The 27,539-nt window shown below is 36.8% G+C and overlaps 1 protein-coding gene across 2 annotated transcripts in view; it reads right to left on the bottom strand.

Annotated features, from left to right (window-relative positions):
* Positions 1-27,539, bottom strand: part of TRPC4 (transient receptor potential cation channel subfamily C member 4) — a 161,806-nt gene that overhangs the window by 86,311 nt on the left and 47,956 nt on the right. For both annotated transcript variants that reach the window (XM_005018338.6, XM_038174295.2), the window contains exon 2: positions 12,592-12,996. In XM_005018338.6, the coding sequence (XP_005018395.2) occupies positions 12,592-12,969 (378 nt within the window). In that variant the 5' untranslated portion in view covers positions 12,970-12,996. The remainder of the gene's footprint in view (positions 1-12,591; positions 12,997-27,539) is intronic.

Here is a 27,539-nt window from a genome sequence, read left to right as displayed (position 1 = left end):
ACACATGGTGACAAGCCTGAGGACTTCGATAATATTTTAGTACCAGCCTCTACTAGCTTAATTTGAAGGAGAAATAATTTTGCATCCTGCCAGTCCAGGGTGAAGATATAGAAGATATGGATCTTGACACTGGCATGATATGCAATTAAAAGACTTCTATCAGTACAATATGTGACATGTGAAACTTCCACCCAGAAAGTGGTTGTTAAATTGACAGGGTAAATTGGTAGTAATCTAAGAAAAATAAGCCTCTGTAATCATGTTAATGGACTCTGTCAGCCACCCCATTGTGATTTTTGAATTTGTTGTGCTGTTCCAGCTGAATGTTAACAGGAAGGAATATTAGATGTAATAAAATCCCACAAATTTCCTGAAAATGCTCTGGAGGTGGATGACTGAGGTCTTAAGAAAATTCTGGAGTGTTATCTCAACTATACTAATAAATACCAGAAAAATCACACACACCTACCAAAGAAAAAAAAAAAAAAATATATATATATATAATGAGAACACTAACTTCTTAAAAAGCTTTTATGAGTATTCATAATTAATTAAAAACAAAGGTAATTCTATCATAATGCACATGGTGATGTGAAAATCAGATTTCATAAATTTCACTTCTTATAGAACAATTTGACAAAAGGTGACCTGTGAAAAGAGTGTGACAAGAGGACGAGATTTATCTCCAGTTGAAAACAATTATAATGTCTACATATGAGTTAGGCTTTTGAGCTTCCATTAAACCCAGTGCAAATCTAGGACCCAGCTCACTTGTCCCCATGTAGGTGCAATTTCAGATATTTCTGTAGGTGTCCTGTCTGACCTCCACTTGTCACTCCAGACAGGCACTGGTCTCTCAGAGGTCCTGTGTTGTATTTCCAGCCCCATATTCATCTCTGAAATGTCTCTAGAATGCCTCACATATCACTTGGTAATGACTTGTAAGCCCCTGACTTGGGCCCCTGGTCAATTCAGTCAATAAGGTCTACAGAACTATTTTTCATAGCTTAAGGTAACACTCAGATTTGGACAGCAGTGTAGGTGGAAGCCAGGCCTGTTCTGAGGCACAAGACATCTCTTCACAAAGACACGGCTTTAGTACTACATTGCACTACATTCAGGAATCTGAATCATGAGCTGGACACCCTAGCCCTTACATAAATATACCTGTATACATATTGTTTATATATAATACATATCTTAATCTATCTCATCGTGGACAAAACCATTAATTGTCCTCTGAGAAGCTGCTCTAGTCAGAAGAGACAGTGGATTGTTTACATTGCTTCTTGAATGTTTATGTATTTTGTTAACTTCAAAAGTTTACTTGCACAGCCAAATGAAAAGTAATTGGCTGTGTGCATTTCTAGACCTTACCTCAATCAAAGAAGGTTTTGTCTGTTGAACCTCTCAGTCTTTTTAATAGATGTATAACACTGGTGTCAGGGCTGGATTTTTAGATTTTTTTCAAGCATCAAAAGCATCAGAATCTTTAGTCAAAACTATCTGCATAGCTGTTGAGTTAACGGGAAGTAAAGGCAGGCAGGTTTGGAAAATAAATTCCAGGCATGGGGGTTTATGAAAATAGCAGTACAGGGTCTAATAACTGTAGAAGGCAGAGATTTTAGAATTTTTGTTTGTTTGTTTTATATTTGTATGCTGTACCTATTCGGATAATAAACTTGAATGAGTGTCATAAAATGGCAGTCAACAAATATAAAAAGAAGGGAAAAGAAGACAGCATTGAATAAGGGGAACTGTTGAGGAGAAATATGACTTTTCTACAGATCTCATTTTGGATAAATCCTTTAGAGATTTTGATTTATTTTCAATTTTCTAAAGATTTTTATATATTTTAGATTTTTAATTGTTTGTGGCTAATTTTCATGCATCTCCTTGCAGTAGAAAAGTGCTTTTATTTGCAGGATAAGTTAAAATTAAAAAGTGTGAAAAAGCAAGGGAATAATGACATAAAATATTTATTACAAATTGGTAACATTTAGAGTTTGGGTAGAAGTTTAGTTCACCAATTGTCTTTGAACTAAATGTATATTTGTCATCATCAAATTTTTATTTTTTTATTTTTTTATTTTTTAAATTCTACAAACTGCTAAAATGGAGGATTAGATTATACTTTGTTTAAATTACCATTGATACTGCTACCTGCCAATAATCTAGTCTTAAGGACTATGACAGTCTGGCAATATGTATGTTGCCAATAACAAAATGGCTCATCGTTTTGTACAGTTCAAGAAACTATCACATTCCCCCATATTTTGGCATGTTTATTTTTTGTTTGTTTGTTAGTTTGTTTGACAGTGCTTTACATTTGGAATTTATGATTTAGCATTTGTTACAAGGTGATGGGTGCATATTGTAGAATACTGAAATTGCCAACAACTCTATTCGAGGGCACCAATATCAGCTTCTGAAGTCTTTCTTTAGTGATTGTAACTTTTTTTTTTTCTTTTCTATACAGCCGCCCCCCTACTTCTGATGCATATAAACATAGGATATGTGAGTGTATTGCCAAGATGTAATGTCACTTGTGGCTTCTTTTTATTATTATTATTATTATTATTATTATTATTATTATTATTATTGAACTTGAAAACAGTTCTCTCTAAAAATGAATTAAAGAACATTATTTTTGTAAATCCATATCTCCATCTCTTGTGCAATTAGTCACTGATGCCTTTATGGTACATTTCTCCTTCAGAGTTATGTGTTTTTTTTTGCATGTGCCCAAAATATTGTATTAAAAACTGAATATGTGGATAGGCTTCTATATCAATTTCATTAATAAACTGATTTATACTTTACACAGCCTCTCCCATTCATCTCTGTCTATCAATATTTTAAAACCTGCCAGAGAATTTCAATTACTAAGATGCCACTGGAAAAATAAATACATAAATAAATAACTCATCTACCCACTCAGAGTGGGAAGATTCAACTTTGTGTCCTCATATTCCACTTCAAGCCTATGTACTTGAAGCCTTACAAAATAGCTTCGCTTGCCTCCTCCATACTCCTTACTAGCTAGACTGTCATTAATCAGAACATTCAAAAAGGCACTTAGTTCATGAACTTTTGTGGGAGACATTTTCAAAACAAAAGTGATGCTTTAATCTCAATAGATGAAGAGCATTACAAAAGTGACTGTGACTGATATTTTCCAAAGTTACTGGAGAAACATAAGAAAAACTACAAGGCACCATGAAGTCCTCATAAAATCTTTCTTTTTCTGCCCCAGCTTCATCAAAATAAGTCCCAGTTCTGTAATTGGGTGAAAATCTGAAATAACCTTTTAAAATATCAGATCCAACATCTTTGGGTTTAAAGTCCATTGCGGGTGAGTTAGGCTTACAACCAGTACATATTCACTTGGTCCTCTCCATCATGACCTGCACTTTTACTATGAGGAGGTACAACCCCCAAACACTATGAGGTTGTGGGACAACACAGAGCTGGGACAATGATATTATCTCATTTGGCCTGAAAGGAAAATAATGGACTGAAGCTAACTGAATGCTCTGGGTCTACTGAGTCTACTAAGTGGGAGATGAGGCCACATGTGGGGGATTTTTCAGGAGCCAAGAGCTCTGTCAGCTTCTGTTAAAGAAGTGTCAAATCTAGGCTGCTACCATCTCAATCAAGGAAAACGACTCTTTAGGCTCTGTGTTGCTTTCATGCTGTTTCCTGATTTTCCAACTTTAGACTTTTTATCTGTTTTTGGGATACTGCCAGACTGAAGGCACTTTGCCTGAAAAGCTGCCTAGCTTTGCTGTTTATGTCCTTTCCCAGACAGTTTAAGTGAGTGCCTGAACATCCAAGTAGCAATGGTTTAGATACTATACTGTGCAACACTCTTTACACATGCTTTTATGGGGCCAGTCCTCTCCCTAGCTGTTCTCCCACATAATTGCATTCTTCCCCAAACTAGATGGCAACGCAGCTAAAAACAAAACAAAACAAACAAACAAACAAACAAACAACAACAAAAAATACAAACAAAAACAAACAGATGTTGAACATATGATCAGTCTTGTTTTATTCTAATCAGAATTGCATGCAGTAGAGTCAAGTGAAACACAACTTTTATTGTCAACACCTCGTCTTCTCTTCTGCCTTCCCCCACTCCAAATAATTATCAATCAGCTAAAGACATCAAGATTTATAAAATATAACTTTAGCTTGTGACAGCACAATAATATCCCTTCAACACACCTCCCAAAAAATCTTGGGACAGCCAGCTGATACTCTGCCATAACTCTTCCTGTCCAGGAGTACACACTGGTTGCTAATACACATAAATGCCAGAACAAGCTCTGAGGTGCTGCTCTGCATGTCACCCAAAGCACGAAGTTAGCCAGATCCTGTTGTAGCTGTCTTCTAGCTCTTTCAACACCCAAATGTGGGACGATGGACTGGGACCTCCCAGAGTTAAGGTGCTGCCACGCCATGCCCTGGGACCCAGAATTCCAGTGTGTCCTGGATCCTCTTGTTCATAAATAGCTAAATGTCCATGTCAAACATTGTGCATGTGGCATACAGTACCGTTAGTATATGTTTGGCTGAGTTATATGGATGGATTCACATCTAGTAAGAACAGTATCAGAGTTGTCATCTTCTTGCATACTCCTCATCTCACCTATCTCTGCCTGATGCTACATTCCTTGTAAAATTAAAACATATAGTCACAGTTTGCTGGCCTAACACCCTTCACCAAAAATTAATCCCTTTAATTTCAGTCCTTTCCCTTAGTGATAAAGGATAAAACATACTATCCCTTTTATTCAGCTGCTCAGAAAAAATGCCTGTTGTAGTCTACCATGACCAGAAAAGTTACTTGAAGAGGTCCTTAAAAACTGAGGAAGAAAGGTTGCTCACGAGTCTACCTGGAGAGAAAATCGTAACTATACATATGCTTTTTCTGAAGGAGTCTCATAATACTGTAGTGAAATCAGAAATTTGAACACAGAGCTATGAGTGCAACCTAAATGATAGCTAACCAGATTAGTAGAAAGCATGGAAAGAAGTGGGGTGGTGGAAGAGGTTTCTGTAAAGTGAATATATGTTACTTTGGGGTGGTTGGATGGACATTTCCAGGTCCACTATAGCCAATTGGCATTGACAAGCCCTGCTGTAATTTTCCCAATCGTCACTAACTTGTAGTCTTGAAAGGGCAAGAAAAAATCATGAAGGTATTGAGATGCTAATTCAGGTATAAGCATCTTTTACCACTTCCCAAGCACACGCCAGACTCTTTTACCTCATTTCTGGCACCAATATGCAATAGGCTCTTTGTCAAGACGCATGCTTGAGTGTATTTAACTCATTCGGTAGATATGAAATTTTGGAGGTTTGGGTTTTGTTTGTTCTAATTAATCATTTTTTCCCCCTTTTGTAAATGAAACACGCATCTCACAACATTTTTTCAAAGGTGGAATTAACTGAAGCAATTCTGACAGGCATTTCCTAAGCTAGGGCTTCACAAAGTACGTATACAAAAGATAAGAAAAATTTAGTATCATGTACCTTGACAGGATACTCTCTGAAGTACTGTCCTGAATTACTCCTTCCACTTGCAATCCCCTTAAGTTTGTGAATGCTAGTCTGGCATTAGCCTGTTGTTTTTTTCAGACACCTGCAAAAAGTTATCTGCAGGGTGTCCGCTTTTCAAAATACTGGCAGTGTCACAAGATCATTTTCTAACAGTAAGCAGGGAGGGACTACCATGTGCTTTTGCTAGGCAGGCAATGCCTGTAAACACTACAGTTATGTTCCAGTGCCCTAATTCTAGACTGTCAGGTAATATGGTACTACACAGATTCAAGTTAAATAACTATGACTTCAGTTTCACTTATGTGTTTTGTAGCATCCTCGAGAGGCTGCTGCCATCTTCCCTGAATATAAATGCATATCTAGGAAGTCAGCCACCCAGGTAGAGACTGATGCCTGGGTTTGTCAACCAGCAGAGCATATTGTGTTTTAGATACAGGTATTGTATTCCTTTTTTTTTTTTTTTTTTTTTTTTTGCTTCCTAACCCGCATCCCATCTGTGGATGGTGATGTATGTGGTTTAATAATATAAAAATATTTCTGACAAATGCTAATTTTTAAAGAACAGTGGCCTTTTTCCCTTCATAATTTGGCATTTGACTATCTATCAGGGTAAGCAACAAATGTCTTGGCAGATAATTCAGGACATATGGCTTTGAAAAACTGATAATTTAAAAGTACTTGAGCAAGTTTCTTCAATTCATTCACCTTAAATTGTGTTATTTTCTTTTACATACTCTGTAGCAGCTGCTGCAGCTAAAATGTGTAGAAAATATAATGCAGTTGACAAATAACCTTTTCCTTAGTTATGTTGATGTATACCATAAAACCTTACTCAAAAACTGAATAACAGTAGGAGTCAAATACAGTTCAAAGCTATTAAATATACATGGCTCATCTGTAGTCACCAGATGGCACCAGATATATCCATATATTGATAATCAGCTTAAAGCTACTGTAACCCTTGTGGTCATTGAAATGCAAAGCACATCACTCATGGATATTAAGTTGCTCCCAATAGCTGAGTGGTCAGTAGACTGCAGACCTTATATTAAGCTTTAACAAGATCTGATTTGTATTTTGTTTTGTTTTATTGTATTGTATTGTATTGTATTGTATTGTATTTTATTGTATTTTATTTTATTTTTTGAAGAAGGGAAACATCAAAGATGAAGATACATCTTCCGAATCTGAAGATAATGGTTGGAAATTTTTTACAAAAATGAAGGAATATACCATTATTTTAATTAAATGCATTGATTTTTGGTTATAATTAGGGTCATTTCATTTCATTTTGGTTGGAAAAGACCTCTAAGATCATCAAGTCTAATCATTAATCTAGCACTGCAAAACCTACCACTAAACCATGTCTTAAACACCACATCTACACGTCTTTTGAATGCCTTCAAGGATTCAAAACTACTCCAAACTCCAGGGACTCAACTACTTCCCTGAGCAGACTGTTCCAATGCTTTACAACCGTTTCAGTGAAGAATTTTTTCCTAATATCCAACTTAATCCTCCCTAGTGCAACTTGAGGCCATCTTGTCTTGTCCTATTTCTTGTTGCTTGGGAGAAAAGACTGACCCCCGCCTTGCTATAGCTTCTTTCAAGGTAACTGTAGAACATGATGAGGTCTCACCTGACCCTTCTTTTCTCTAGGCTGAATAACCCCAGTTCCCTCAGCTGCTTCCTAGAAGACTTGTTCTCCAGACTCTTCACCACCTTTGTTGCCCTTCTCTGAACATACTCCAGGGACTCAATGCCCTTGTAGCTAGGGGCCCAAAACTGAACAGAGTAGTCAAGGTGCTTCCGCACCAGGGCCCAGTATGGGGAACAAGTACAGATCACTTCCCTAATCCTGCTGGCCACACCATTTCTAATACAAGCTTATTTCTAGTACAGGCTGTTGGCTTCATTCAGGCTGTAAGGGCTTCATTCTGCTCCCTGTCCCAATCTAACAGCTCAGGGGCCTGGGCACCCAGAGAACAACTGGTCCTACTACTGAAGACTGAGGCAAAGATTTCAAATCTCTTTACAGACTTTTCTTTTTTCTTTTTAAATATTTAAATATTTTAAAGAATCAAAATTTGGAGAAAAAAATAGTTCTTTCAAAAGATATTTCAACCGTCTTAAAGAATTGTAGCTTTCTGTTGACAACAAGCAATTTATTTATTTATTTATTTATTGGCTCTCTGTTATTGCTAATAAACTCTTGAATTATGTATGAAAGCCTATGCTTAAAAATCCTTTAGTTTTACGAATATTATCACATTATTGCATGAAGATGAAGCTGAAATTAGCTATACTTCATATATAGGATATTATCTCATTAATATAAATCAGTGAAAGCTAATTGATTTAACCTTAAATCATAAGTAATGCTTATTAATATTATTACTTTTTATTATATTATTCTTTGTATGCTTACAACTTCAATCACCAATAAAGTATTTGGGAATCTAAACTCTTTCTTGAGCTTGGCAGTATTTAGCACACACATTTTTCTAATTCCCTGTTCATCTGTCTCCTCTGCAAATAACTTCTCTTCAAGGAGAACAAAAATAAAAAATAAAAAAGCAAAAGGGTGAAATCTTGACCTCACTGAATCAGTGGCAAAACCCCCACTAACATCAAGGGCTGGGATTTTAGCACACATGACCAGCTTTACACAAAGGAGAAGAAAACAAACAGACAAAGATATCATGCTATTTAAAGTACGGAGTCTGAAAATGAATCGTCATCTAAACAATATGGCAAATATTTATAAATTACAAAAGTAATCAAATAAAAGTTTGAAATAGAGTTTTGAAAGGAACTTGATTCTCTAGGGAAAATGTAGCTTTCTTTCTAAATACTGAACATATAAGTTTTAGTATATAATTCTAAGCATTCAGATTTTATATCTTTAGTCCGTTTTAATGAATTTTCAGCCAGAGTGCTGCTTTTGATTATGCTAAATATTCAGAATTATCTGCTTCACTGTAGCAAAATTCTTACTACAAAAATGTAATCTATATCTGCATTGACTTCATCATGAACTGTTCCTAAAAATGAACCAATGTTATTATCTACATTTACAACACCCATAGAAACGTAGTGGCTGGTGGGGTCCCCAGTGCAAACAAAGGTGTGAACATGCAAATAATCACAGCTTTTTTAAAGGTCATTTTTTTGCAAGCACTAGCTTGCAGGCACTATTTTCCTTTGCAATGGACAGACCTAGCCTTGTACAGACACAAATGGAGATGTTACTTTTCAAGTGATTTGTGATTATTCTTCATGTTTTACAGTAGTGGGCAGACCCTTATCAAATGTTGTGAAAAAAGAGCTTTTGTAAAACACTTTGCCATGTTAAATGTGAGGAGGATGTAAATACTGTTATCCCACAAGGAAAGACAGGAAAAGAAAAAGAAGCAGTACTCTTCATACCATCCAGTCGTGGAGTGTGGCACTGAAATATTTTTAAGTTTGAGCCCATAGTGCTAACCTCCACTTTGGACCAACCAGTTTGTGCCTGATTTAACACTGTAGTATGTACTCAACAGGCAAACCTATCTTTTGTCTTCTATAGTATGCTATAGCAGGGGCAACTTTATTGCACTATACAGATACCTTAAAGGAGGCTGTAGTGAGGTGGGGGTTGGTCTATTTTCTCACGTGCCTGGTGACAGGACAAGGGGGAATGGGCTAAAGTTGCACCAGGGGAGGTTTAGGTTGGATGTTAGGAAGAACTTCTTTATGAAAAGGGTTGTTAGGCATTGGAATAGGCTGCCCAGGGAAGTGGTTGAGTCACCATCCCTGAAAGTCTTTAAAAGATGTTTAGATGTAGAACTTAGTGATATGGTTTAATGGAGGACTTGTTAGTGTTAGGTCAGAGGTTGGACTTGATGATCTTGAGGTCTTTTCCAACTTAGATGATTCTGTGATTCTGTGAGCTTCTACTATTTGTACTCAAGCACTGAGTTACTGTCCCCAGAGAGCAGAGCTCGGCGCCTGCCCCTCCGCTCCCTTCCTGAGGAAGCTGCAGGCTGCCATGAGGCATCCCCTCAGCTTGCTGTGCTCTGAGGGGACTGAGTCTCCTCAGTCTCTCTCTTCTTTTGGCTGAACAAATGAAATGATCTGTCGCTCCTCATGTCTCCCCATTTAGACTTTTTGCCATCTTTGTTGTCCTCCTTTGGATACATTCTAATAGTTCATGTCCTTCTTATATTGTGGAGACTGCACACACCAGCCCAGACAGTCTAAAGAACAGTCTGAAATCAAGAGCATAGTACAAGGTAAATACACAGGCTCTCTCTACAGTCCAAAAAGTGGTTTATGCTTTTTTAAGACATGTAATTTGGAAAGGCAGCATGGATTTCTCCCCCAGTATCTCTATTTTTCTCCATTGGTAAGGGGATCCCAGGCAGCCAGATCAGAGGTGGCTACTGCTCAGGGAGACAAATGGAAGCTGCAGATGGCAGCTTCCATTACAGAGGCTGGAGAATGGTGACACAGGTGATTTAACTGACTTGGCACCGGGCTTTGCAAGGAGCCTTCTGGGTTCTGGTACTTCACATAGAGAAGTCCAATTTGTTGTATTCTTATCTGTACTGTCAGTGGGGAAATAATGAAATGAGGCAAAAATAAGGTGAATCTAGTTCTCTTCCCCTTCTCTGACATAAATCTGTTGTTATATAAAGGAATTCTGCTTTTACTGTCTAGAAGATAAGGCAGACACTCACATTTGTACAAAGACCTACTATATTTCTTTCTTTCCTTAACAAAAAGATCATATAATTCATGTTATTTTATCAGCAAAAATTATACACTTACTTCTCATCTGCAATTCTACCTATAGCAAGTACATAATACTGTAATTAAATTTTATTGTATGCATTATCTGAGAGATCTCTAATCACTTCAACTTATTATTCATCGAAATGCATTCATACAGTAACTATAATATACAAAAAATGAAACAGATGAAAATAGAAGACAACATTATAACTATTTATAAGGATTCTCCTCCTGAAATAGTCTTAAGAATATCAGAATTTATGGGTTATGTCATCACCCATAAATTGAAGACAGGGCTGAAGTTCTGATTAATTGGGTCGTGTCTTACAATGAGCAGAGAGATGCTTCCATTACATGGAGACATTAAAACCTCCACTGAATTTAAGAAATTCTTCACTCTGAGGGTGGTGAGGCAGTGGAACAGGTTGCCCAGAGAAGCTGTGGATGCCCCATCCCTGGAAGTGTTCAAGGCCAGGCTGGATGGGGCTTTGAGCAACTTGGTCTAGTGGGAAGGGGTTTGGAACTGGGTGGTCTTTAAGGTCCCTTCCAACCCAAACCATTGTATGATTCTATGATTCAAGGGAATCTATGATTCAAAGGATTTACATAATTAATTCCAATAGACCATGTCTTTACAGTGTTATTCTTTTTGGAATGATTTGCATCTTTGAATGAATAAGGATTTCCCACAAAAATCTTTGAAATACCAGTGAAATGGCAGAATGGCCAAACAGCTGGAAAATACATCATTTCCTGGCGATACCTTCATATTAGCTGGATTTGCTTCTCATCTGTTCATTTCTTTTCCTTTCTCCTTAGATGAGAATTGGCATGTGACTGCATGAATATTATTTGCCTAATTCACAGAATCACAGAATGGTTGAGGTTGGAAGGGTCCTCTGGAGATCAGCTGGTCCAACTCCTCTGCCAAGCACGGTCACCTAGAGCACATTGCACAGGATTACATCTAGGTGGGCTTTGAATATCTTCAAAGAAGGAGACTCCACAACCTCTCTGGGCAAGCTGTTCCAGTGCTCTGTCACCCTTACAGCAAAGAAACATTTCCTCATATTCAATCAGAACTTCCTGTGTTTCAGTCTGTGCCTGTTGCCTCTGCCTTGTTGCTGGGCACCACTGAAAAGAGTCTGGTCCCATCCTCTTGACACCATCCCTTCAGATATTTGCATACATTGATCAGATCCCCTCTCAGTCTGCTCTTCTCCAAGCTAAACAGGTCCAGCTATCTCAGCCTCTCTTCGTATGAGAGATACTCCAGTCCCCAAATCATCTTAGTAGCCCTCTGGTGGACCTGCTCCAGGATCTCCATTGTAGCATTGTCTATCTATGTCCCTCCTGTACTGTAGAGCCTAGAACTTGATACAGTACTCCAGGTGTGGCTTTTCCAAGGCTGAGTAGAGGAGAAGAATCAGTTTCCTCAACCTTCTGACAACACTCTTCTGAATACACCCCAGGATACCACTGGCCTTCTTGGCCACAAGGGCACATTGCTGGCTCATGGTTAGCTTGCTGTCCACAAGGACTCCCAGGACCTTCTCTACAGAGCTTCTTTCCTGCAGGTCAGCTCCAAACCTGTATTGGTTCATGGGGTTATTCTGCCCCACGTGCAGGACCCTGCATTTGTCTTCAGTGCAAATTCAGTGCAGATTAAAGTAAGTTTATGTAAACTCTTGCTGAAGTAGAAGAAAATATGTTTTATTTGGCTTAGAAAACAAGAGGGAGTTATGTGGCAGTCTCCAGCAGTCTTAGCTCAATCTATGCTCAGAAGGTGGCAGTCAGTGGGGAGTTACTTTTTTAAACCATGTCAGCAGTTTCACAGGCAAAACAGTTTTACCAACTTCCAGATTTCCCTGAGTGAGTTTATCCTGGTTTCAAAACTCTTGACTTGAAGAATTTTGCCTTTATTTATTTATTTATTTTCACTACACTGTTCCAAAAGAGTGTTTTGAGGGTGTAAAAAGGATGCATTTGTTTTTATCTGTACTAGTTAGAAACTAAGTCTCAAGTGACAACTACCTTAAGCCAATAAACCTGTGGACATGTGCAGATTTGACTGATTGAGAGAGAGGTCTAAGAATAAATACAGTATCAAAACCATTGATTTTCTGATTTGGAATACTTGTGTGCAAGGATGACAGTTTACTTTTTGTGTGTGTGTACTCCCTTTGCAAATTCTTCTCTTTTCATCAGAGCAGACTAAAAACCTAGAACAAACCTGGTACATACCTGTTTCTCCCCACTGGGCTTCTTGTGGTTTAGCAGCAGCTCCACAGCACCAACTACTTCCTTTCGTATGGCATGCAAAAGAGCATCTCCCACATATACATTAAAACTTAAGAGCAGTTCAATTAGCTCAAGGTTCTCATTTTCAATTGCAATAAGGAGTGCAGTTCTTCCCAGAGGATCAATGCAATTAATATTGATCTTGAAATAAATTTCTGCTTCTTCTAAAGCTTTCTTCACGCTGGCATAATCTCCTTTCTCCACGGCATTCAGATAGGCTTTCTCTGAATGGGACAGTTCAGATTCTGCTCGTACAATACGAAGAGGGATACGATCTCTGTAGGGAGCATTGACACTTCTTTTGTAGTAGAACTGGGCCATATTTTATGCCATTCTAATACTTTATCTCTGAAATATGAAAAGAAAGAATAAATCAATAATGTATTTTGGGGTACAGTACATCAAATTAATATTTAAAATATATAAGTATTTAAATAAGAAATAATTTAAACTAAATAATAAACTAATAAACTGATGTTGAAAATAAGCATAACTTTAAGAAGTATCCAAAAAAAAACCAGAAAAAAACCTTGTGAGATCACCAACAAAGTGTGCAAAACAAAAACATAGCCATCTTGCTCAAATTTACCGAGCCAAAGCATATGTCAGCACACCATTCCCGTATATATACCCCTTAAACATGTAGTATGATGTGATATAATGCATTTTGCACCAAATGTGTAGTCCCACTTCATCCTTTATTTTTGTAGTAAATTCTGCTACCTCACGTTTGCCATAGCTTGAGAGTACACTCATACACAGTTACTGCTGCCCACTACTACAGGGCATTTATACTTTTTGAGCCTGATTGTGATAACAGTTATGTCACTTAGAGGCTGTTTCATCTGCCCTTCTAAAGGTACCTAGTCCTCTTTGAGATATATTAGTTACCCCACCAGCACTCCATTATGACATGGGTCTTTCACATTTAGAACTTGCATACACGTCTTTGATATCCCATGCAACCCAAGTGTTACTGGTGGTTGTGTGTGGACCACTGAATGCAGACCATTTTGTCTGAATCTTTAGCTTAGGAAGAAAGAATAAGTTAGAGTTGGAATAGGTTTAGACTTCAGTTTTTCTGACTGCTCCTGAAATACCCCTTAAACTTAAATTAGTTTCTCCTGACTTATCTGAGATAGTTAGACCCAGAACCCACAGTTCAATGGAGTGCTTTCCTACTAAGATTTTGATTCAGTCTCATATGCTATAAAGAAAAACATTCATACAAAATACTTTTCCAGCCAGTACTTGCTAACATATAAATTAGAATTCAGAGCATGAAAGGAAAAACAAAAGCCATATAAGATAAAGTCACAAAGACTGGTAGATAAAGATCATGGCTTTGATTCTGAGCTATTAAAATCTAAACTAGAATGAATACTGAGATGCTACAACTATAAAGCAACTCTAATGTCTTACAGCTGATAAAGCATTTAACGCCTTTTTTAGTCTGTACATTTTGTGCAAGAACTTTGCAAAAATAGTTCCTTCTAACAGGAACAATTTATCCTGACTATACCTACTACCTTAAAAAAAAAAGAAAAAAAAAAAAAAGAGAGAAAATGATTGACTTAAAAGAACAGAGCAGACACACACACGCACACAAATGCTGTTCCAGTAATGGCTGAGCAGTTTCATATAACCATAGAATGGTTTGGTTCCAACCTCCCTGCCATGGGCAGGGACACTTCCCACTAGAACAAAGCCCCATCCAATCTGGCCTTGAACACTTCCAGGGATGGGGCACCCACAGATTTGCTGGGCAACCTGTTCCAGGGCCTCACCACTCATAGTAAATAATTTCTTTCTAATATCTAATATAAACCTGCCCTCTTTTAGTTTAAAGACAATCCTCCTTATCCTATCAGTACACCCCCTGACAAAGAGTCCCTCCCTGGCTTTCATGTAAGCCCCTTTTAGGTACTGAAAGGCCTTGGGATTGCTCTAGCCCAGGTTCAGGACCTTGCACTTGACCTTGTTGAACTTCAGGAGGCTTGCAGAGGCCCATCTAGTTTGTTAATCAACTAAAACTATAGATTCTCGTCTTGTTCTCAGTTGACAATGCAAGTTTGGTAAACACACTGACTCTTCCTCCATTTCCTTCTGTCATTAAAAATCATACAAATTTCTGTCAGAATCTAATTTGGGAAATGCAGAGTTTATTTTTACTACGTGAGGTTTCAGTTGATCAAAAATTTTCAGTAGCCATTGTGAGAAACAGTGATTCATCTGCTCCAGTCTCCATATGCAGTTCAATGAGAAGTAAGTGCAAAGGCTGTTACCAAGTTGTTTTCTTCATTTTCTGGAACAGATCAACAGCACTTGAGGCAGGTATGTAGCAGCAAAGGAGATACGTTAGAAAGAATTTCCCTCCAAATCCATGTACAGCAACTAAGCGATTGTACTACTTTGCACCCAAAATATTTCTGAATTCTGCCTTGAAGGTGATATCTGTCTGCACCATGGACTACTAGAAGTTGTACAGACAGTTGATTATGTTCTGGTAAACTCACTGTATGTAGAGCACACATCCATTGTACATTTTTATGTCCCTGGAACAGATATAGCATATTCTTATTTTTAATGCATTGTATTTAATAGTTTGTCTTTCACTCTTACTTTTTAGGTTCAAGAAGAAAAAAAAGGATGTACAAAATCACTATCACTTCCAATTTAACAAATCTAAATGTAGATGTTTACATGTGGATATCTACTTAAAAGATAAGGTGCTACATTCCCATTACAGCTATGGAGATTTAGGGCTCCATTCCACTGCCCATAAATAGGCATCTGGTGCTGGATGCTGAAGGGCATCCTGCCTGGCTCCAGGTGCCACATCATGATGATTTAGGTCTCACATGGGGTCTCATTCCTAGTTGTCAGCTCCACAGAGAAGTTTTGGTTAATGCTATGGTTTATGAGAGTCTCTCTGATGCTTGAGAGAGGATAATTAAATGTTGTCCTAGTCAATAAATTAAGTGCAGACTAGAAGTCTATTGATACTATGCTAAAATAGACACTGACACTTGGTCAGCTGAATAACTCCCTGATTTTTGCTGAATGTAGGATTGCACAAATATTGTTCAGTTTCTTAATATCTACAGAGATCCTCAAGACTCCTGGAGAAAAACGAGTGACTGCAATTTGGACACCATTGTTGAAAGTTCCTGCCTCTTGAAAGAACAGGAAAGAATGGATGCATAGATGCCTACTCATTTATTGGTAGTTTAACCTGAAACTAATTTGGATCATTGAAATTGGGAATCACAGAGATGTTTATGGTAGAAGAAGAGTACTGTAATTTACAGACGGGATCTATTATGATTGCATTAGTATAATTTTGTTTGTTTGCTTGCTTGTTTTTAAAAGACTGAAGAAGCTCTTATATTGCTTCATGGTAAGCCCTAAGGAAAACACTTGCTGGAATCTCTTGTGTTTACTTCTTCATGATTATCAAATGGGAAAAATTAGATTTAAGCTTAGTTTCTCTCTTACAGAAGAGACACCTCTAACAGACATTGTCATTCTCCTAAATAACTCTCTTCTGCTAGTCTTTCTTTCAAACCCAACACTTCCTGAAAGTAATCATCCTTATATGCAATTAGAAAGTAAAGATTAACTGATGATGCAGTACAGTGCTGGAAGATCATATATACTATAAAGGTAATAGTTCACAAGTGTTTAGAGAAGTAAAATATTTATTTCGGTTTTATCTACAGATAGTTTTTTTGTGACAAATATACTATGCTGTCACCTGCAAAGTTATGTATAACATCTACAAGGGCATACCATGAAAGCTGTAAGAGCTGGGAGTAGCAAGCTGAGATGAGGAATGTCTCTATTTGCCTTGAGTTCCTCTGCAGTATCAAGATTTTTAAGAAACAAGAGGTCCAGTACTCCAGTGACAGGGGGACAAAAGAAAATATGAAACATAAGGTCCAAAATTTAGCAAGAGTGGAGCTACAGTTTCTGCAGTCCACACACCTGATACTTAATAGAGTAAAATTACTTCAGAGGAGACTTACCCTGAAAATATGAATGTAATCACCTATAAGAAACTCGTTACAAAGTCATCCAAAAGCCAATAAATTAGTGTGTCAGATTGTTCCTGAGCCATACAAATACTTAGACCTGTAGGGTTCAACTTCATATTTTGGATGAATGATTTTGGTGTTGTGAATTTATTGAACTTGGTGAGCAGAACTAGAAACTGGGAGAGAATTTCAAGTCGAGGAGAGGAATTGATCTGCAATGTTGTTCTGGTCTTGCCTGTCATCCCTGTAATTCTGACAGGGTATGCCACATCTATAATAACTCATTAAAAATGTAGAGGAATCATTCTGAATTGAGGAAAAACATAAGACAAACTTGTAAAAAAAATTATTATTTTGATCAATTTGGGGTAATATAGCAATATCCTCTCTCTCTCTCTCTCTCTCTGTCTCTCTCTCTTCCTTCCTTCCTTCCTTCCTTCCTTCCTTCCTTTCAAAACAAGTTCTTACAACTAACTTTGCAAGAAATTGGATGACACCATGACACCTCTAACGCAACTGATAGCACTGAAAATTACAACTGCTTTAAAAATTAATAGTATTTTGATCAGTAATCTTCTCTACTAATCCATGATCTTTTAATCCAGATAAGGGAGTTATGGCACTTTCAGTAAAAGAGCTAAAACTTAATAACTGTGCAAGTATGATGCTCACTCTTTAAGACCCTTCAAATGAAGAGATTGTATTGCATTTTGTGTTTTGCAAATACCTCAATACCTATTCTCCTTATTTATAAAACATGCACAGAATAATTTGAAATTCTGATGTCTAGCTGAAAACCCAGCTGTGGAACCTTTTAAGATTAAGATTCATGCTAGGGATTTAAAATATATATATCTATATATATCATTGCATTAAAAAAGCATTAATGAAAAAGTTTTTGAAATAATTTTGAAATAATCTTTACTAGGTAATTATGTCATAGCTGAAAATATATCTGTTTTAAAAGTGCATGTTTCTCCAAATAGAATTACAAACTATTAAAAAAATGAAACTAACTTTCCCACAACTAGATAAAACAAATCAGCTTCAGATAGTGCCAAATAATTTATCTTTATTCTTTTCTTTAGCAGTATTTTCGATTGTGCTATTCATGTTATTTGTAGAAATGATAGAACAAATATTAACACAGATATTGATTAATGTTATATTCATTATTATAAAAAGTACTCAATGACTTTCATCCCATTGGTCTAACCATGTAATATACATGTATACTCTAATACCACGTACTACATACTCTAATCTATACTCATGATATACTTTAAGAATCTCAATGAATTTTTCAAAAATAAAGTACTAAATCTACCAAAAAATGCAGATCAACATTTGTAAAATGTTTAGCTATAGGCTAGGTAATTATAACTAATGAAATATAATGGATTAACTATAGAACACCTAGAGTCAAGCAATTTCCAGTGACAGGAGGCCATGCAGTATGCTTTAGGGCTTCTCCGGTGGCTTGAGACACTTTTGAATGGCGCATAACCTCCAATGGAAGATTAATCTCAATTAATTTTAGGACCATAATTCATTTATTTAAATATTGACATTTATCATCATGGCATTGTCTAGAGTATGTCATGCCATATTCTGCTGTTTCTACAGAAGGGCAGAGATCTCCTGCAGGTCTCATGTTGCATCTGCCAGCCCTGTGTTGAAGTCCTGGCCATTTCAGATGTCCCCAAACACCCATATTCTGCCTTGGCAACTGATTCCTGCCCTCAGAGTTTAAAGCTGAGAGTAAAGCACTTCCCAAGAGTGATTTGTCTGGCCTGTTTTAGACAGATACAATAGAACAAAAAAGTCATACCCTTCTTCGTTAACATGGTTAAAAAGTAATTTAAATATAATTTCCCTTTCAAGTGTCTCATCAGCTTGATTTATGATAACTACTCTTACAGTATTGCACTTTGTGACCTATAAAACCCATTTTATTGTATTGATCAGTCCTTTTTCACTTGTTTGTAGTCTCCCAGTTATTCTTAATTTCATTTTTAAACTGTTGACTAAGAAAATTAGTTTTTAAACCCTTTTCCACATAGTTTTAAAATCTTTATTTTGGAAGCAAAATTTTAAATTACATTTGTGCTTTTATCTTAAAACAAAACAAAACAGAACAAAAACAAACAAACAAAAAACAAAAACACTCTAACACACCTTTGCATTAGTGAAATTGAGTTGGATATTGATGTAAGGAAACAAACCAGTGCCAGAGAGCATATTGAAATTCAGAAAGTAATTTCATATACACTGGTAATTATATATAGTGTGTAGTAGTCGCAGCAACAGAGTCTGTTTTTCAATGGTTTGATGCTATTTCCATCAGGGAAAACAACAACAACAACAACAAAATATTTACAGACCTGGAATAAGTAGTAGCTTAGGGCTCAGAACAGTCCCTTTCTTTTTTAAAGAAAGAGGAACTTATTTAAATCTCTTATCAGGAGGGCCTGGTAATTACTGAGTTACTGGCTTTTCCAGCGTCCCTCCCTCTTTCAGAAAGCCAGTGTTATAGGAAAATAAGCAAAATAACTATAATATTGGAAGACAAGATATTGACTGAGATATTCAGCTATCATTGTCTCACAGCAGCTGTACACATCAAAGTGTGTCTACGCACATACACGTTAACATACACACACTGTATAATGCTCCCTGCTTTTTGCAGAAACCGGGAAAACATCATCAGTATCTGAGCAGGAGAAATTTATAAACGGAGAAAGCCATAATACTTAATGGAAAATTGATGTGAAGTCAGTCTTATGAGAAAAGGTTTCTTCATTTACAGAAGCAGTTTCATGTAAACCTGCTCCAAACTAATATTTCACATGATTTTAGGTTGGATGTTAGGAAGAACTTCTTTACCAAAAGGGTAAATTTCTCTCCTCTGCACTTTCACATAGCCTTTATTTGTTTTATTTGTTTGTTTTCCTCCTTTTTTTTATTTTCCCTCCCTTTTCCCCTTTCCCCCTTTTTTTTTCCCTTTAGTTCAATTGTTTAGTTCATAATAATCTTTCTTTAATTATTATTATTATAATTTCCCTTTAATTAAATTATATTTATTTCAACCCATGAGTTATTCTTTGCTTTACTTCTTCCCCTCCTCATCTAAGGAGGGGGAGTGAGAGAGTGGTTGTGGTTAGCTGCCCACACTAAAACCACCACACTTTGCTTATCAGTTTGTTTTTCAGACTGGGTGAAAAAAAAAAAAAAAAAAAGTGAAACTTCAGAAGTAGTTGTGGAGGTACCCTTCTCAGGAAACCAGCACAGTTATGACAAGTGAATAACTCATGGATTTATGTGTGATTTCCTGAAACTATTTTATATGCACTTTTCATGACAAAGGAGAGATTCTGACATTTGATATATTCATGAGAACATGAAATTTTCTTTCTAAAGTAGATCTGTGACAGGCCAGCTTTAATCTGACACAGAAACCTATCTGATACACAGTAAAAATGACATTCAAAGTGAATTTTTGAAAACAAGACTACAGCTCTTATAAGCCTCGGTCCAAAAGAAACTTGAAGTTCCTTCACTTTCAGTCACCAGGACAGACTGTTTTTTGAAAAAAACAAAAGAAATGCCTTTTATGAACCCAGCATCTGTCCAAATACTTGTGTATAAATGAATGTTTAGACAGGTAAACTAAGCATATCTCTAACACTGAGGTCAACCGGATAAGCTGTGCCCATACTGTTAAACTCTCTCAGTCCCAAAATAAGACAGCTGAATAAAAACTGTTTAGTGGGAATAATTTGTGGTCCATGCTAACTTTCAAACTGTGTCTGAAAATTGCATGGGACAATGTAATTTGCTGGAGCCAAGACCATTCTCGGGACTGATAATGGAGATCCACTGTCCATATATGTCTTCCAGCACTGTTTATTATACAATTGTTATAGCTGAGAATATAATATACAGAGTCCTCTTCTGAAAGTCATTTGTCATTGTTAGTTAGCTCTATAGTCAGCTTCAGACTTGAAAACTAACAAGAACAGAAGTAGCAATCTGGACTTTAACATATAGCCATGTAATTAGGAGATAAACTGAATAGCATAATATGGTATACATTCCTTACAAGGCTGTTGATTCATGTTGAATAGAGCTAAATCTCTTGTTTGTTCTCTGGCTTAAAGTACACTGAAACCCAAGTTGCAGTAAAGCAAAGAACATGACATAGTACACAGCTGTCAGTGGATGATGGGAGGCAGGCTGTCATGCTTTCTGCTTATGTATATTCTGGCTTCACAATCAGCAAAGCAGGACATCAGCTAAGAAGTTGTTCTTAAATTCCAGAGCTTGGGACAGAATGGTTATACAACTGATGAAATTCTACCAGTTTCTTACATTAGCAGCTTTAAAGACTGACTCCCAAGAGAATGCAATACTGACATTGAATGTGGTAAACCTTTAACATAGTGACATGGATTACTTGCTTAGATGATTTTGTGTCAATTTTGAGACAGAATGAAATTTCATAGCAATATCTTGGTTTTAAAGTATAGTGCTTCCTCTACAGATTAAGTATGCTCTGTATGTTCACTTAGTCTACACAAATAGGAGAGAACTTTAATCTCCTAGGGCTGACATCACATCAGATCTCAGTGAGAAATGACAGGTTCTTCATGTAACAGTGACATTTAAGATTGGGATTCTTATCAGCATGAGAAATACCAAAAGATCAGATTCAGGGGCTTATGGAAAAAAATACTTACTGAGAGATATTAGAAATGCCATGTACAGACCAAAGGATCATATCAGGGTAGGATGATTTGGGGCCAGGCACTTGCTATTGTGAATCTGCACGTGTTAAAAAGAGGTATTCAAGAACTCAGTTCTTCAAATACAGCTAAAACTGACCATAATTTCATTTAACTTATCGGAGAAAATACAGCTTCTCAAATTAAACAAACAAACAAACAAACAGAACATTATTAGATGATAGCAACTCTCTAGTACATAATATATTAGTTCATCTTTCCAGTTTTATGCAGACTAGAAAGAGGCATTCCTTTAAAAAACCCAACGGCACCCATGGTTACATCTTGATGATGAGTAGCAGTATGCAAATACCCTCAGGAAAGTGAGGGAATGAGCCTGAAGCCCGAACTATTTGCTCTTGCTCAGAGGAGAATATTGAAGCATACTAGCAGAACAAAGGAGAGAAAGAATTCTTTCCATGGACTGACACATACCTATTCTTTGAAATGATGGAGCATGAATGATGTAAGCCCAGGCTACATGGAATAGGCAGACAGTTTGAGGGGGGAAGGACAGAAACGGCAGTAACACAGATAATGATCTTAATGAATTGCTGCACCATCCAGTTGAGCTGACCTCCTTGTCTGCTTGGCTGGGATTATTCTCCTGGGCAAACTCAAGGAGCTCTCCAAAATAATTTTCAAGATAAAGTACTCCAGTGTCATCTGGCTACACAGAAGGTCTTCTTCCAGAATTCCCAACAGTAGCACTGGCCTTATGCTCTGTGGGTGTGATCCTACAGTATTCTTACAGTACATCAACATTTCTCAGAAGATTTGGGGAAGGAGTTGTCCTATGCTTACAGGGTGGGTGGAGGGTTTCTCTAAATTCTTCCCAAGCATGGCAGAAGCAGCAAGTATGCAATTTCTGCTGAGAATTCACACCATGGTTGGGCAGCAAGGGTGTAGATGTAAATGTTGGCTTGGGGAGGGAAGGGAAGGTGAGGCAGAACAGCTTGGAAAATATAGGGCAGGACCCTTTCTGAAGCATTGCTTGTAAGAGTTATGCTACAAGTGGGAGTGACATTTCTGTGCTTCAGAATGTGTTTACATGCAGATCCACATGTCTTTCCATGCTTCATATGAAGAAGCTCCAAGCAGCATGCAGTCTGACCAGAAAAGGGAGGTTGTGGGCAGACTGCCCAAATACATTTAATAAAGACTTGCTAATAAAAACACTCCAATGGGGGTCCATTTTCAGATGTACAAGCTAAGCCACCCTGAGAAAGTTAAGAAACTTTCTAGTATTTAGGACTGATAGCAAGCCAGCTGTGAAGAGATCTGTGTACAAATATATGTGCTCACATAAACATTTCTTTACTGGCTGCTGCCCTCAGAGTGGTATGTGTATTTTGCAGGGAGCTCTGAAAGAGACTGAACTAAAACAAAACAAAAGCTGGTAAGAAATGAAGACTAATTAGGGGAAGCTGGTCAGTCTTTGGAATTTACTGGCCTGTTTCCATTCAGACCCTTAATGGTTTTGCCTTTACACTTCTTGTTCAGAGACACATGAGTCAGTGCATTTTAGTATATTTAACTAAGAGACTTTATTAAAAAATAAAATCAGGAAAGCTTTTCACCTAAGCCCAGCTACTAATAATATCACACTAGCTCAAGCAAAAAGAATTATAAAGATAAATCAAAATCAAACTGAGATCACAGCACACCAATTAGACTTGATAGTATGTTCTACAATCTTATTGGATAACAAAAAAAAAAAAAATAGTTATACAACACTAAAAAAGTTGGTTGCCCATTTGCAATAAGCCCCAACAGTGACAATAACAAAATGGTTGAAATGACTCAAATCTGTACTTTGGGTTGTTAACTACATGAACACCAAAACCAAACTATTGTCTTGACCAAAGCCTGACAAAAATAATGATAATCTTTTTCCTTAATACATTCTATCATATATGATGACTAACCCCTTCTTGCCCTTGTAGTAATAAGGGCTTCAAAGAATAGAATATAAAACCAGAAGTCTGACAAATTCTATTTACCAGAAGTCATAAAATGACAGCTTCATGTCACTCAGAACCTTTAAATGTATAGCACAGAATATACCTTAATGAATACTTTGATGAGGTATTACATAAGGCTGCTTAAATCCAGAAGAACATTTCTTTTCAGAAAATTGTCTGCATGGCCAAATTGTGATTTATGCATTTGCATAAATGGAGGACTAAAAGTCTCCTGCTAAATGAGAACAGGAGTTAAAAATATAAAGAGTAACAATAAGAGAATTCTCATTCCCAGGAAGTGTTGAAACCAGAAAGTTTCATGTGGATTGCCTGACTCTTACAGACATGTTTAATATACTGCTGTATAGATAACCTATCTAGCAGTAATTATGTTAGCTTGGTAACAGTCAAAGTACTCTGAGTAGCCTTCAGAAAGTTTGTATTTTCTTTCTTGGGTTAAAAGTCAGAAGATAGTAAGAATGTACATCATGATGTTACAACACAAAGCCTTTAAAAACAGATCACTGGAAAATCTTCACAACAAATCTAACTAGCTAGCTGGCACTCACTTATCAGATGCTTTCTCAAATATTATGTGAAGCTTTTTATCCTAAATAATGACTCCTCTTGCAGACACATAATTATTCCAGTATGGTATTCATAGGAAAACTATTTGACAGGGATAGAGATAGGAAATAAATAATTGATGTAGAAACTTTCAATGTGGAAAATATGTCTTGCCATGATTTCCAATTAACAGTGGATTAATTCTGTACTCATTTAGGCCATGATTCCACTCATCTAGCTAAAAAAGCAATAATTCAGATCTATCCCTGGAATTAGGGAGTAGGCAGCTTCATTTTGAAGCATTTGTGGTATGTTTCCTGCACCTAGAGCCAGAAGGGGACAAGTTCATCTAAACACAAATTAGCCGAACTCAGAGCTGCAAACATTATTCTCAGCATGGGAATTCTTGCTTGGCAAGACAATCTAATAAAAGCTGAATAGAACAAGGATTTCTATGAAAACCTTAGCAAGCTTAAAGTTGGTTACCAGGAGCTCTTTGAGTCAGGAATTGGAACAGGTTGCTCAGGGAAGTGGTGGAATCACCATCCCTGGGAAGTGTTCAAGGAAAGGATGGATGTGGTGCTTAGGGTCATGGTTTAGTCGGTGACATTGGTGGGAGGGTGATGGTTGGACCAGGTATCTTGGAAGTCCTTTCCAACCCTAATGATTCTAATGATTCTATGAAATATTTTTTTTCAAGAAGCTCAGAAGTTGTGGTAAAGTCACAGATGTAAGGATTAGCTCAAATATCTCAGCTGAAATCTGTCATCAGACAGGTCTAGAGAAAATCAGCACAGCTTTCTGGTCCCGAGAAGCCAGAACTAGAAGAGCAAACTGAAGCCAAACCCAGCCTCTTTATCACAGGCAGCATTGTCACTTTCAGACAATCTTTACTAGAGCAGATCAGACACCGTGTTAGAAGTAGCTGGGATTGCCCAGTTTGACCCACCTTCTTCTCTGTTCCTGTTAGCAGTGGCAGACTCATCTCTCTGATGAGACAATTTCCTCAATCCTAAATAAGGTTCAGCTGTAAAGGACTGCTGTCAGGTTTATCCTCCCATACTTGCAGAGAAAGCTATCTCTTCTCTTAGACTTCATTTTGCCAGGCTGCACAAATCTGGGTCCTTTATACCTCTGGCCAGCTGCTCATGCTTCGATGCCATCTAAAATATCCCAGGGTGTCTGATCTATGACACAGCCACTTCCATGGGTAGCCATGGGTTCCCATCAGCTCTTGGTGTCAGACACCAAACACCCTGGTACCCGTAATCATTCAAATGGCAATAAATGTTGACAAGTGGGCGATCAAATTGAATTTTCTGTCTCTTTTCACATTTGTACTATTGCTTTGTCACATAATCTTTCTCTGTGTGACCTGAAGGATGCATTTTGCTCCAAGACACAGTTCCATGCCCTCTTGGACAATTATTTTAATATTTCCATATCTCATGCTTAGATATTTTGCTTAATACAGTTCTAGATCTTAATCTTAAATCTGCTGATAACTCATGTTCTTTTCTTCCTCAGATGTTTTCTGTCAACGAGCTTCCACTTTATGGGAAAAGAAAAAAAATATATTCTTCTATAAGTCTGTGTATTAATTTTGTGTTTTGTTCTGCTAGATAAATTAGACTAAACTTTTGTACTTTGCTTCCTGCAGTAGTGAAATAACTGGTCTCAAGGGAAAAGGAAAAGAAGCTTCTTGATGAATGTATTTAATTCTGTGGCAAAACATATATATAAGTTTTGCTACTTATTTTTTTTTTTTTCTTTCACCCTTGCAGTAATCATTTTCCTCCCCAGTGCTTGACTTTTAGTCAGTTTTCTCTACTTACATGCATCACATACTTCTCTGGCTCTGTTAGTACTCAGTAAGTCTTTGACTCTGTGACCTCATGTAGTTATGAATGTCAAATGTTCCCTGTGAACTGCATGAACTTTCTTCTTGAAAACTTTGTTCTAAATATACCTGTCATCATTTTTCTTTATCGAGCAAGATAGGTAAAACATAAATATGAGAAAGTATTTTGTTCTTTGAGTTTTAAAATCTTTTTTTCTTCCAGTATATCAGGTTTGTCAGTGAACAAAATCAGACATCAATCATCAAGAAGAGAAGTTTATAGTGTTTACTGTTTTTCAAGTCAATAATATGAAGCCATCTCATAGTAGTGGAATATAAGGGGTCAGTACTGTAGATAAACATGTTAAGTAGTGCTGCACCTAGATTCAACTTACCTAAACTTAGATACATTTCTAGAGTTGCTTATCTGGAATGTATTTATCTTGGAATCCTTCTAAAGTTAATGGAGAAAGAAAATGAGAGGCCCGCTGCAAGCAATTCAGTTAAATCCACATTTTTTTCTTTTGATGGGTAGGTTTGAACATCATAGGCTTGAACATCTTCATGGTAAGATGTTTCTTAAGCAAATATGTTCAAAACATTCATTTTGAAAATAAATTGTAAATATGACCTGGCATTTTGTCAAAACTAAAGGAAAATGATGGAAGATATGCCCCTGCCTTGATTAGGGACATCTCCTCTTATGTGGGATAGTGCCTTTCACTATTTTAAATCGGGTAAAGCAATGACCTAAGTCTAAGGTCTGAGATTATCAGAGTTTGGAAAATATTTCACTTTACAGAAAACCTACTTCCTATTCTAATTCCCTTCTAAATATGTGTGCATATAGTAGCAGTGATGGCCTACAACATAACTTGTGTCATACATCCTCTTTCAGATACTATGCTAAACCAACATTCCAAACCAATGAGGAGCACTGGAAATCTCCTAAAATACCTTGAAAGAACAAAGAAGATCACCTATGTTAAAAGGATATATATGTACAATATACAGGAAGTAATACCCACTTTTCCTTGAAATTAGTTTTCTAAGAGGGAAAATTGACCCTAAGGTACATAAAGGTGAAAATACAAACAATTAAACATCACTGTGCAAGTGAATCCTGTATTTTTTATTGTCCCCAGCATGCTAACATTGCACAGTAAACATACTGAATGTAGGAATTATTTCAAATTCAGTTCCTAGTGACAAAGTTTCCATTTACAAATAACTTTTTCTTCTAAAGATGAGAGTCTGGTAACCAAAGCTGATCATAATTCACATAAACCAAATGAAAAACTGCTAGTAAAAACAAAAAGGCTATTTGTAACACTGCTATATACTTCTAAGAAATCTATCCTGAAAGTAGTTAGTTTCTTATTCTAGAATATCTTCTTCTAGAATATCATTGCACAACACATTTGCTTAAAAACTTAATTTCAAGTCTAAATTTGCTCATAGCCACTTTTTCTTCTTCAAGCACCTGCTTTTAAAGAAACTTTTCTAACTCCCCAATTTCATGATGCATTTGTAGAAAACAATAATATCTTTGACACTGACTGAATTTCTGAGTCACTCTGGGATTCATTTTAAATGAAGGATTAAAGTTATCTTTAGCAGCAATAGATAGGTTACCTGCACTGTCATTTTCCATTTAGGAAGGAATTCAACTTTATCTCTGTCTTCAGGAAATAAGAAA

This window comes from Anas platyrhynchos, chromosome 1 (genome assembly GCF_047663525.1).
Source record: "Anas platyrhynchos isolate ZD024472 breed Pekin duck chromosome 1, IASCAAS_PekinDuck_T2T, whole genome shotgun sequence".
Lineage (NCBI taxonomy): Eukaryota > Metazoa > Chordata > Aves > Anseriformes > Anatidae > Anas > Anas platyrhynchos.
This window is presented reverse-complemented; position numbering and strand designations above follow the sequence as displayed.